We start from the raw sequence: 13,161 nt of genomic DNA, 5'->3' as shown, positions 1-13,161 counted from the left end.
TAATCAGCGGAAACCATTTTGATATTTAAGACCCCTGTGACCTTGACCTTTGACATCGTGACCCCAAAATCAATAGGGGACAGCTATTGGTTATGACCAATCACTATATGAAATATGAAGACTTTGTGATGAATACTTTTCAAGATAATCTGCGGAAACCATTTTGACATTTAAGGCCCTTGTGACCCTGGACTTTAACCTAGTGACCCCAAATGCAATATGGGTCATCTTCTAGTTATGACCAATCATTATGTGAAATACCGGGTATGAATACTTTGTAATAAATAGTTTTCAAGATAATCAGCGGAAACCATGTGGTCTACGGACGGACAGACCGACGGACCGACAGACAGACAGACCGACTTGAGCAAAACAATATACCCCCACTTGCTCGAAGGGGGGCATAAAAATGATGTCTATTTCACCTGTTACTTGTCTTATAACCAATTTATAAATTGTTTCTTCCAAGTTCATTTAAGGTTACTCAGTACTTGTTGTTTTAAACTCAAACAGGTACACTCCAGACTCCAAGGTGCCATCATAGATGACCATAAAATTGTCTGACTGTTTTATAAATGTTTTAAAGTTTTCAAATTCTGTTTCTGGTTTTATATTACAACCTTCCATATATACTGCCACTGTATGTGGTAGTTTGTTTATAACAGTAATGAGATCATATAACATTGAACAAGACATTGTTATATCATGCAAGACAACACTTTCAATATTGATCATTTGAGGTGACAGTGTTAATGATCTTTCACCTAGATTGATATTATACAAATGAACACATTTCAAATGATGTAACAATGGTAATATTTGTAACATTGTTTCTATGTCACTAGACGATTCTAGATCACTACACTCAAATGTTTGTAGTTTACTAGCTTCTGATAGCTGACAGAGATAAGATGACACAACACCAGGTTTATATAATTCACCTACATCACATTCCTCTAACAACGATACATCCATGTCTAATTGTGACACATGTATATTGCCCAATTCTAAACATCTTAGTTTTGAATGTTGAGACAGGTTAAGGTTGAATCCCCTACATGAAGTATCATGATCACTACAGTATAAATTGTACAATCTTATTTCTTTCATTGATTTTTTACTAGTGAGGAAATTTAACAATGTCTCCATTACCTCGTGGGTCATAGTGAAACAGTCTATCTTAAAACACTCCAGGTGTTGTAATTTTACCAGTTGTTCATTTATCTCTGCAGACAACCAGCAAAATTCTTCTACAAATCGATGATTTTCCCATTTACTGGATATCACAGTAAAACATTTTAAAGGGTTCAATAACAAGCTCTTTATTTCCTCTTCTACAATTTCACCTTGATAGAATAATTTCTTTATATGTTGAAGGTCAGAGAGTGTAAACAAATTGATAATTTCTTGTAGACTACAAATACCTTCATTTTCAATCATTATTGATTTTATGGTTTCTTTATTTTGTTGACACAAATGTTGTAATTGTTTGAAGTAGTTTTCTTGTTGACATTTTTCATTGATGATGAAATCTTGTAAACACAATTTGAGATCTTTGTTTTTCTTTCCTTCTTTGGCACAAGAAATGTACATGTCTTGTATGTCTTCTAATGGCTTATTGTACATTTTATCATACTCTGTCAAAGTTCTGTATTTGCTTGTTTTTTCATCACTGTTTATCACAGGCATTAACTCACTTGATATTATAGACATTAATTTAGGGTTCATGCCACTAATAAAGACAAACACTTTTGACATTTTTGCAATATTTTGTAAACAGTTGCACTCTTCAAAGATGATTTTTTGAACTTCATTTGTATTTTGAAAGCTTATAAATATTGCTGAAAAGTATTCTTGCATTGTTTTATGTGAAAATGAGATTTTAGAACTTTCATTTATTAATGTTTTCACTTTACTTTCTGATAATATTCCTGACAGACAGCTTGATTTCAAATTTTCTTTGTTAAGATATTTTGCAGCAACATCTTGATCAAAAACTAATGTGTGCTCCTTTTTCTGGCTGAACAATGTATAAAAAGCTAGTTTCCCAATGGTCACCAGAAACGTGTAGTAACTACAGAAATGTTTGTGTTTTCTGAAACATTCAGGGATGTTACTCGCAGATGTTTTACACGAAGAATGAAACTTTTCATGTAACTTTTCTGTTCTAGATAGAAGGAGCTGAATAATGCCTGTATATAATTCTACTGCTGAATTTCCTATTTGAATTTTTGCAATCCATAAACATATAAGATAGAGTAACAGGAGAGGGGTGGATTCCATATCTTCAAGGTCATGGTCACTGATTTCTTCTTCAAATCTACACACTTCATTTTTCAGTTTATCATCTTCAATGTTGCCTTTCAATGTTTTCATTGCATTGAGCTTAAACTGCCATGCATTATCTTCGTTTAGTTTAACTAGCTCTACTGTTTTGTCTATTTGATTATTCTTCAAGCTTGAGACTCCAAGCTTCCATGGCCGGGTCGTTGTTAAAATCACACACTTTTCACGTGCATATCGATGCGGAATACTTTTAGGAACTTTTGTACAAGCGTTGTCAGGATGACTCCATTCATCAAGTCCATCTAATATAACAAGACATTTTTCATCACGTAAAATGTCCTTTAAAGGATCTTTTGGCATTGAAGATGAGCAAGGAAGATATTCTATGACTTGTTGTTCAATCATGTCGTCGATATCACAGACTTTTGCTGAATCTCTCAATAGCACTAGAAACAGAAACTCAAAGCCAGATAATGCCTTTAACTCTTCTTCTTTAAAATGTTTATAATTTTCATCCTTTTTATAGGCTTGACACCACGTCAAGGCGAGATATTTTGAAAAAGATGTTTTCCCAAATCCAGCGGCTGCTGATAAATATATTTCCTGTGAAACCTTTTTACTGGGTGTAAACAAGTCCTGTAACGAATTGACTCTAGTTGTTTCTTTCCTTCCATCTGGTAGATAAGTCTGTATGTCAATTTCTGGCATAATGTAGAACCCAGATAGAGGGGTAGGGAAAGCATCTGTGAGTGGTGAAAGAGGAACTGTACTCTGATTGGTGTTGTACCATGTTATTAGTTCATCCTTCAGTTCTGAAATAGAAAAAATAGACATTTTATTATTATTCATTTACGTGTTGAAATTACAACAGACATTGATATAATTTCATTATTTCTAATGGTGTCAGTGTGCACATATATAGATCTATTTATATGAATATTAAGATACATTTATATTAGAAATATTCATTAATAAAAAAAAGGAAAGCACAAAAAATGTACCACAAAATGTTTCCATTTTAACTATTCCCTTACATTACTTTATAGTAGATTCTTAAATAAATAAGACATACAAAACATTTTGAAATTGACACCAATTGTATTTGTCTGCCGTTTGTCAACTCAAATAGCAGAAGAACACAACTTTTAACTTGTACGAAATATATATCTGAAATTCATACAAAATGTCTTAATTAAGAATGCATTTTGCTGTATTCACAAAGAATCTCACTGATAATTTACCTACATGCAATCTTTCTAGAAACTAGACATGTGTCCATAGGACACGGATGCCCCCACACGCCACTTTTCTGTCAATCTTATGACTCTAGGTCAAATATTTTTTAGACTACATGTGCCACAAGTTGAAATCTAAAAATCAACAAAGGGCCATAATTCTGTTAAATTTAATCGCAGCAAAATTCCTTCCTTTACTGGCATCTACACATTAAGGTTGTTCATCCCTGGAAGTTTAAGCAAAATCTGCCATCCGGTTTAAGAAGAGTTGCGTTCACAAAATTTCTACATAGTATATAGTGAAAAAATCAACAAAGGGCCATAATTCTATTAAATTTGGTCGCAGCAAAAATTCCTTCCTTTACTACCATCTACACATTAAGGTTGTTCATCCCTGGAAGTTTAAGCAAAATCTGCCAGCCGGTTTAAGAGGAGTTGCGTTCACAAGATTTCGGGACGTACAGACAGACGTACGAACGGACGGACGGACACTCGGACGGACAAGTGCAACGCTATATGCTTCCACTCTGTGGGGGCATAAAAATTCAACGTTTGGTATTCGGTCATTATTAAATTTGAAATGCACCTAGGAATTGCACTGGCTTTACTGTAATAAACATTAAACTATTAGTAGAACAGTTCACAGGTGTCATAGATAATTTCAAAAATATTTATGGAGCACCATAATTGCCTTATAGCCGAGAATTCTATGGTATCGTGGTACTTTACGTTTATCGGAAAATATTTATATATAAAAATCATACATGAATGACATTTTTCTTCATTTAAATAATTGATCATTTTCCAAAACTGTTTGTCAAACTTAATTTCAAAAGATTCAATTAAAATGTCTTTTTTTTAGAAAACTATTTCTATAGTCTGCCAATTTGAGTGATTTCAGAGGAATTTACTACGGCATCACGGTCATCTCTAAAAATGCAAGTATGAAATGATAGATGCGTCAAGGTTTTCAAATTAAGTCGTGAAAAACTTCCAACAGTTAACTTACGATAAAATTCAAGCTATAGATTTGATGATATGCCAGTATATTGGGTTAATACATAATAAGCATACAGGACATTTCGGCCCCAAACAAAATTGTCTTGTACAAAAATCGGCCCGAGACGTTTCGGCCCTTTTTTATTACAGTTTTATTAAAGTATTAAAGGAATCTTTATGCTTAACATCGTTAGAAGTTTAGTATATTGATTGATTGATGGCATACAAACAAGAAAAAAACACTTTAATCGTTAAAGTGACATTATGCTTGTATTTTCAAAGTCAAGTTGAGCTGAATTGACTTTATATTTTCAAAAGATTGACTGTTAAAATGGTGTTTGACCAAAAGTTGATATTGGAAAACGTTCAGTATAAAATAAAAAATCTGCCTAAAATATAAAAAGACTGCCCCACTCTTTTTATAAACTGAGCGTAGGAGGTAAATTCTAATACATATATAAAAGAATTTTATTTGGATCTGTGCATTTTTCATTAATTAATTATTAAATTAAAAGGAATTATGGTTAAATGAAAACTTTTTTTGATATTCACCTGTTCACTCACTTTATACCCTTGGATGGGCATAATGTCACTTAAATTAATAATGAATGATAGATCTATCGATCTCTTAATTTAACTATTTAAGATGTAACAATAAATAAGTAGAGGTTATTACATGGGTCAAGTTTGCCTTTAGTCCATATTGGCACACTTGGTGACTTATTTGCCTGAGCGCTTTAGCCCGAGGGCAAAATTGAACCAAGTGTGCCAATATGGACTTAAGGCACACTTGTTCCCTGTAATAACCTGTTTATTGCATATGTTCAGCATTAATGCTTCAGACTGGAATAAAATCAAGCAATCCATCAAATGCTGCCAATATGCACAACTAGACTTGGTACTGATCATTCCTGTAAAGTTTGGATGAAATTGCACCAGTAGTTTATGAGGAGTAGTCCGGACAAGTTTTTTGACGGACAGACGGACAGACAGACAGACAGACGGACAGACAGACGACGGAGAAGTGATCCCTTTATGTCGCCACTACTCCGTAGAGGCGGCACAATAATGAGCGGACACCATTCTGACATTTGAGGTCCCTGTGACCTTGACCTTTGACCTAGTGACGCCAAAATCAATCGGTATCATCTGCTAGTTATGACCAATCAATATGTGAAATATGAAGACTTTGTGATAAATGGTAAATAAGATAATAAGCGGAAATCATATCACCATTCAAGGGCCCTGTTACCTTGACCTTTTACCTAATGACCCCAAAATCAATAGTGGTCATCTACTACCTATGACCAATCAATATGTGAAATATGAAGACTTTGTGATGAATACTTTAAGATAATCAGAGGAAAACGCAAAGACATTTAAAGCTCCTGTGACCTTGACCTTTGACCTAGTGACATCAAAATTAATAGGGGTCATCTACTAGTTATGACCAATCACTATACAAAATATGAAAACTTTTTGAAAAATACTTTTGAAGATAATCAGCAGAAACCATTTTGACATTTAAGACCCCTGTAACCTTGACCTTTGACCTAGTAATCCCAAAATCAATAGAAGTCATCTAATGATTATGACCAATCACTATGTGAAATATGAAGATAATCATCGGAAACAATTTTGACATTTAAGGTCCCTATGACCTTGACCTTTGACCTAGTGACCCCACAATTAATAGGGGTCATTTACTAGTTATGACCAATTACTATGTGAAATATGAAGACTTTGTGATTGCTTTCAATATAATCAGCGGAAACCAATGTGGTCTACAGACGGACAGACCACGGGCCAACAGACAGACCGACATTAGCAAAACAATATACACCCTCTTCTTCGAAGGGGGACGTAATTATTCTATTAATTTTCTCATTCCTTTTATTCATTTATTTATTGAAATACTTTTAAAATTCTGGTATAAACACATAAAGGTAAGAGTTATTCTTAGCTTAAAATGGGGCTGATTTGGTAAAGGGCCGAAACGTCAGGGGCCGAAACGTCTTGGGTAATTTGGGGCCGATACGTCTTGGGGTCGAAATGACTTGAAACCAATAATAACAATACATCCATAAGCACTTTTGATATGATCTACGTAAATAACTGAGGTAAATCGAGTAAAATTGATATCTCTTGTGCAAAATGAGCCGTTTTAAACCGCTAGTTTGTTGTGATTATATGTATTACGCCAATAGAAAACATTAGATCTTAGCTTTGTCACAGTATATTCTTCACACATTCTTAAACTCAAAAGTATTTAAATAAGCTTTTAAACCTACCACATGTCAGACCATTTTACATACGATTTATACATTGAAATACACAACCTGTTATCTTTACTCGAAATAAAGCCTCTCGTCTGCTAGTTCTGAAAGTGTTTGTCGGTGTATTCAGGGATATATCTGTGTTGTTGATATAAATGGTAATGTTGATTTTATAAATGCCTTGTGTTATATGGTTTTGATAGATAGTGATGTCGTTTTCATATAAAGTGATGTAGTTATGATAGATGGTAAAGTGGTTTTTGTATTTTCTGATTGCAGATCAGGAAATACAATGCTGACATTTAATCTCTGGCACAGCGCTTCACGACAAACCTAACAAGTTGTTCTCAACTTCTCAACAGTTTAAAACTAGCGGTGTAAAAGAAAGAAGTGTTCTTATTTTATTACAAATATCCAACAAATTACAACGCATTCTAAGATTAAAAGTAGCGTTGGTTTATAAAATTGTGAATAAATGTACAATCAAAAATTACGCGGATGAATATGATTTTAATCAATGAAAATGCTATTTTTAGCGATGTCGATAACCGAATACTTCAGAGTGTATTACACAAATAAATCTGATTGTCGAGTACCTCTTACAGTTATTTTGTCGTACTTTGCCACTGTACAGATCAGATTAATAATAAATCAACAGCTACAGGTTAGGGAGCTCGAGGGTGTGTTGGTAAGTGTATACATTCGAACCACTTGCCATTCATCCGGAGAGTTCGAATCCCGCCAGGGACTTTGGATTCTTTAACGAGACAAGCTATCAAACTAGTTTCTAAATATTGCACAGACGGACACTCGAGGTCTCCCATTACCAGTAAAGCTGAAAACAGTTTGTAAAAAAAAAAAGCAAAACAAAACTGCGCTTTCATTCTTTAAATTCCTATCAGGGCTTTGTATTTGCTATTATTCTTAACCAATCAAAGAAATTTTATTCACACATTGTCCTTCCTATTTCTGCATTGGACCTGTTCCCGTCGTATTGACCCCTATAATCTAATTAAGCATTATTATAATATATATATTTGCTAGAATTAGTATAGTACTCAACAATGTATAACAAACTTATTTTTCACAACTAATGCTTCAGATAAAAGCATTAAATTTAAAAAAATTCTCATAATCAACAATTATGGCGTTTCTGTATAACAAAAATGTATATTACGATGTGGTCACTTTAAGTACAATATTTGAATTGGTCGTTTTTGACATAGAATTCTAATGACAACGAGGCTGGAGGTATATAAAATGGATTTGAAATGGATTATATTTTAGGGGGATAAAAGCGAGGCTAGATGGCGTACACTATGCGTTTGATACAGAGTTTAGAAGGTGTGAGGTACAAAGGAATACGTTTAGTAATATATATGGAAAACAAATGAAGTCATGTGATTAAATGTTATATCACTTACTTTGTTTAAATTCAATATATTGTTTTTCTTTCTCGTCTTTACTTGCTGTTTTCAGTCTTTTTTGTAACGTTTCTCCTAATTCAGCCAGGTCTGCTCGTCTTTTATCTCCTTGTTTATGAATTTTCTCAACTTCTTTGTCCCGTTCTTCATTCAGTCTTTTAACTGAAGCATCAGTTTCATCCTTTAATTGTGTCACTCCCTCGGCAATTTGTGATTGAAAAGACTGAAGATCTTCTTGTTTTCTTTTTATCATATCTAGTTTAATTCTGTCATATTGCTCATCTAATCCAGCCTTCATCTTGTCCTGTATTGCTTTTGCCACATCGTCTAGTACTTTTCTTATATCATCTTTACCAATGACTAGAGTGTCATTTTCTAACTGTAATTATAAATACAATAAAACTATACAATACCAAAAAAAGAATAATAAAGGAAAATAAAAACAAATAAAAAAGTAAATAAGAAATTAATAAAAAAATTCAAATAAATAAGTAAAAAAATTAATATCAGTTATTTATTAACTGTACATTTTTAATAAATATTGTACAAATGTACTTCCAAAAATACATTTATGAAAAACAAACTTAACTCAAAATAGTTCAAAATAGTTCACATTAAATAACAACAAATTATTTTAAAATTTGTCCAGGAATAGTTTATAATGTTTGTGTACAATACTCATTTTCAGTAAATAACTGAGTCATTCTATGTTACTGACAATCGAGCACAACTTAATGGAAACAGTATTTTTCCATCAGGGAAACACCATGATTTGTTCAAAAATCCAATGGAAGTATTTAATTTGACTTATACCCTTTTACATTACACTAATTTACAATCATTCGAAATATACTAGCTACACGATGAAATGTTTACTCTATTTGCAGTCATTTAATCACGTTAAGCACGGTTCATGTGTATTATATGTACAAGATACGCTCGTTATATTCTTACATTTATTTTTATTATTATTATTTCCTATTACAAAATTTTTCTAGTAATTGGCGTCTTTCATGGTTTTGACTTTGTTAATTGTAGATTGAAATAATGAACTGAAAAAGTACTTGTGTTTTATGATAGTTTTTAATACAATACATTGTATAAATGAGCAGTAAGTGTCCTAAGATATAGGTTACAACTGTGATTTTTATTTAATCAATCATTTAAACCATTTAATAGTAGAAGTGGTAGTGGCAGAAATAGACTTGTAGTAGTAGCAGCAGTAGTTTACCTCTGCCAGTTTCCGTTTAGCTTTCTGCGCATGCGTGTCTGTAGCTAAATATACATGATCAGAAAGCAGTTTCTGTAAAAGTTTAAAGTATTTCTGAAGATCTGAATCCTCTACTTCAAGTGTTGATGAATGTCGCACAGTTCTTCCAATTTCTCTTGCCTGGTCAAAAATGAATAACAGTTGTTCTTATTGACTTTTACCTAAATACTATAAGTTAATTATAAAATTTACTGATAACTGAGAAACTGTTACGTTATACATGTAGTAAAAATACTAACTAGGATATGTATATATAATGAATTGCAAACAAGATAACAGCTCTGTTGATTTAAATGTCAATGCTAGGGGAGTGGTCTGCTAGGGTAGTGGTCTGCTAGGGGAGTAGTCTACTAGTTTCTATATATTAAAAATTCTTTATGCTCGCCTACAAATCCTTTTGCCGAAAATTCCCAATGTAGCAATTTGCTTTTATTTTAAGAAAGCATAACAAAATGGAAGTGTAACATATATATCATACGACTGTTGTATTTTACTTTAGGTCACTGGATATATATATTTGTCGTTTTTAGTACCTAAGGACCAAACATAAGTCTTCATAAATAGTATGTAAATATTGTTTACCTCCTCAAACATATTCGTCTTATTATTGAGGTTTTCATGTATTTTCATCTGGAAGTCTTTGTAATTGAGAATAACGCTAACTATACCATTGAAGTCTGTTTCTGTTGCAGATGCTTTATCTTTATACCCATCTGGGGGCATGAAGCATTTCGCCACTTCCCAGAAATTACTGCACCACTGGGTAGCATCAGTGTTTTTGTACGATGGACCAGAGTACCTATGCGCATTCTGTATCTCATTTGTAAAATTATGGCATATCTTTTTAGGGCAGCCAGCAGGATTGTACTTTCTTGCAGCATTTCGATGATAACTGCATTTTCCATGTCCAACATTGCATATTTTATTTGTTGGACATTTAATAACATTTTCAGTAGAGCAATTTGAACACAAAGTTCCACTAATCAATCCATTGTTGTAGCAAATACCATCTAAACATTTCAACCGGAATTCTTGAACTTCATGACACACAAAAGGTTCAAGTCCGTCTTTAGCAAACAACACTGCTAACTGGGCTTTAACCCAGTTATTGTATTTCTTCTCTGAAAGTTTTGGGCTATATGAAGCCATTGCTTACTTTGTCTTACTGAGTTAACATTATCGCATTGTTGAATGTCAATTTTAATCTGGAAAAAAAGAGTGTCTGGTGAAAACGTGTAATTTATACAGTTTCAATACTCATTAGGCTTTGAAATGTTGTTTAAAAATCTTGAAAGATATGTACACACTTTCGTCAGTAATATATAACCAGACCAAATATCAACTATTTTTATTTTCTTAAAAGCAAACAAATAAATGGTTTAAATAAATCAAAAAGAAAATTAAAGAAAAAAAATTGTCCTTTTTTATTTTTATAGAACAGTCTACACTTAATGATTTATCCAAGTTTGAATCATTTCAATACATAAATGACAAAGTTATGAATATATAAGATAAAAAATCTACCATATGACATTGACGGTCAATGCCATTTAAAAGTCAATGTCAAATCTAAATTATTCAACATGTCTTTTAGGTCATAAGTGTTGTTTTGTCATCCAAATATGAATGAAATCCGTACATAAATAACAGAATAACGACAAGTTAACCAAAATTAAATAATTTGACGGTCAAGGTCATTTCATACTCAAAGACAAGGCATGTTCAACGTTTTTAAACGGTCTTATCCAAAAGGTTGTTTTATCCAAGTTTGCAGATAATCCATTGATTAATTCCCAAATTACAGGGGTTACTTAATTTGCAAACGTTTTTATAGTAAAACTGTCTAAAATATCTTCCCTGAATGTACAATTTCCTGAGCTTAGAGTTTTACCTTGTTGTTTCCTACAGATATCTTATATAATTAATGGCCCTGGGGTCAAAATTGACTCTGCCCTGAAGCCTGAGTGTCACTTTACTTTATACTCTTGTATAGGAAAATACATTTTGAAGACTTCTTTTGGAAACTACAATGCAAAAGGTTTAGATATTTGGCATGAAATATTGCCTAGATGAGGTCTGCAAAAGTTTTATAATTAACGAAGTAAAAAAAAAGCCATGCTAAGGTGTCACTGAATTTACATAGATTTTTTAGTGGGAATGTCTTAGATTAAAGAACAATGTTATGTGTGTTAAGATACCGGTGAATTTACCTTTTGGTTCTCTGCACTTATCAACTGTCTCCGTTCTTCGATGGTCCACGGTCTTCAAAAACCTCAAAGACCGTCGATTCGAGGAGACCGACGATTAGTAGGTTATTAAAACAATTCGAACGACGTTCTGTTGGTTAAGCATAATTGATGTGAATTGGAAAGACTAAATGATAATTGCTTTTAATCAATATCTTTAATGATGAAAGTGACTTTAGTTAAGACAAAATTAAATTGATAATGAAAAAAGTGTTAAAATGCTAATAAATATTTTAGTAACTCAGATTTTATGTTTATTCAATTGCAATTCCAGAGAATTATAAGACAAAAACAAGAGAAAAATATAGGTGTATTGTAAGTCATTTAAATCTGATGAATTATGCTATAAACTTCATCAATAAAAATTATTAGTTATCAATTGTCACAATTGATATGAATTGTAGTGCCAAAGGATAATAGGTTATCAGTGTTAAAGAAGTGAATGATGAAATGAACTTTAACGGAAAAAAAAACAAATAGATTAAAAGACACACAAATGAAATGAAATATCAATATGCTAATAGGTATGTTTAGTTATTTAGGTCTTATATTTATGCACATTTGTAATGTGTATATGTTGTAAAATCATATATATATTACTTAATCCATTTAATATTTTAGTGAAACAAATGCTGTATAACGTATTGTTTAAATATTCTTTTTAATTCATTGCGAGATCTCGATTTATGTAATAACCTATTAATCGACGACTACCCCCCCCTCCCGAAAAAAAGATAAATAAATAATTTCCAATAAGTCTAGCTGAAGTCTTATCATCATACATGTTTATATACTGTGAATGTCCCTATCAGATGAAAGAACAAAATGTTTAAAAGAGATTCACAAAGTTTTGGAAGCCGGACCTAACTTCGCCCGTTAATGGCGGTAAATCTATATAATATATCAAAATTTATTTTATCATTTGTGGAATATATACAGCAAGCGTTATTTTGCATTCTTTAATTTATCTAACAAAAGACAGCAACATGTAGAAACAAAAGAAAACCTTTTAAACAAACTAACCTTTCATTTTATCCATTAATTCCTTGTTCAAGTACATCTGCGCATTTTCAAAATGATTTTGTCCACATGTTGACATTAAGTCACGTGATTGACAACTTGTAATACCCGTATTATCTATGTGACTGAATATTTAGCAAGTTTAAACGCGAACAAACAGATAATGCCAAACAAATTTAGAAGTGTATTCAAGTTTTAAAAATACTTTAATTGTTAAAGTTCTTTACGCACGTTTAAATGGCAATCGATATTTGAAATATAATAGAAGTCTCTGTCGATATGTATGGAGCGCCATTCAAATATTTGAAAATGTATATAAATTCAGATATTTAAGGTCTCCGAATATTTAAAGTGGACAAAATTTGTAATAGATTAGTCAAACAGGCCCATTATTCGTATTTCTTA

At 32.2% G+C, this 13,161-nt stretch overlaps 1 protein-coding gene across 1 annotated transcript; it reads right to left on the bottom strand.

Annotated features, from left to right (window-relative positions):
• Positions 1 to 480: 480 nt before the first annotated feature.
• On the bottom strand, positions 481 to 12,843 carry LOC132757337 (uncharacterized). The gene is made up of 6 exons (XM_060748596.1): positions 12,760 to 12,843; positions 10,073 to 10,695; positions 9,452 to 9,610; positions 8,221 to 8,599; positions 885 to 3,098; positions 481 to 638 (listed from the first exon to the last, which is right to left on the bottom strand). The coding sequence occupies exons 2-6, from the start codon at positions 10,637 to 10,639 to the stop codon at positions 481 to 483; spliced, it is 3,477 nt and encodes a 1,158-aa protein (XP_060604579.1). The 5' UTR covers positions 10,640 to 10,695; positions 12,760 to 12,843.
• Between the last annotated feature and the right edge of the window lie 318 nt (positions 12,844 to 13,161).

This window comes from Ruditapes philippinarum, unplaced genomic scaffold (assembly GCF_026571515.1).
Source record: "Ruditapes philippinarum isolate M1 unplaced genomic scaffold, ASM2657151v2 ctg5297_1_1_1_1, whole genome shotgun sequence".
Lineage (NCBI taxonomy): Eukaryota > Metazoa > Mollusca > Bivalvia > Venerida > Veneridae > Ruditapes > Ruditapes philippinarum.
The sequence above is the reverse complement of the archived record's forward strand: the minus strand, read 5'-3'. Positions and strand labels throughout refer to the sequence as shown.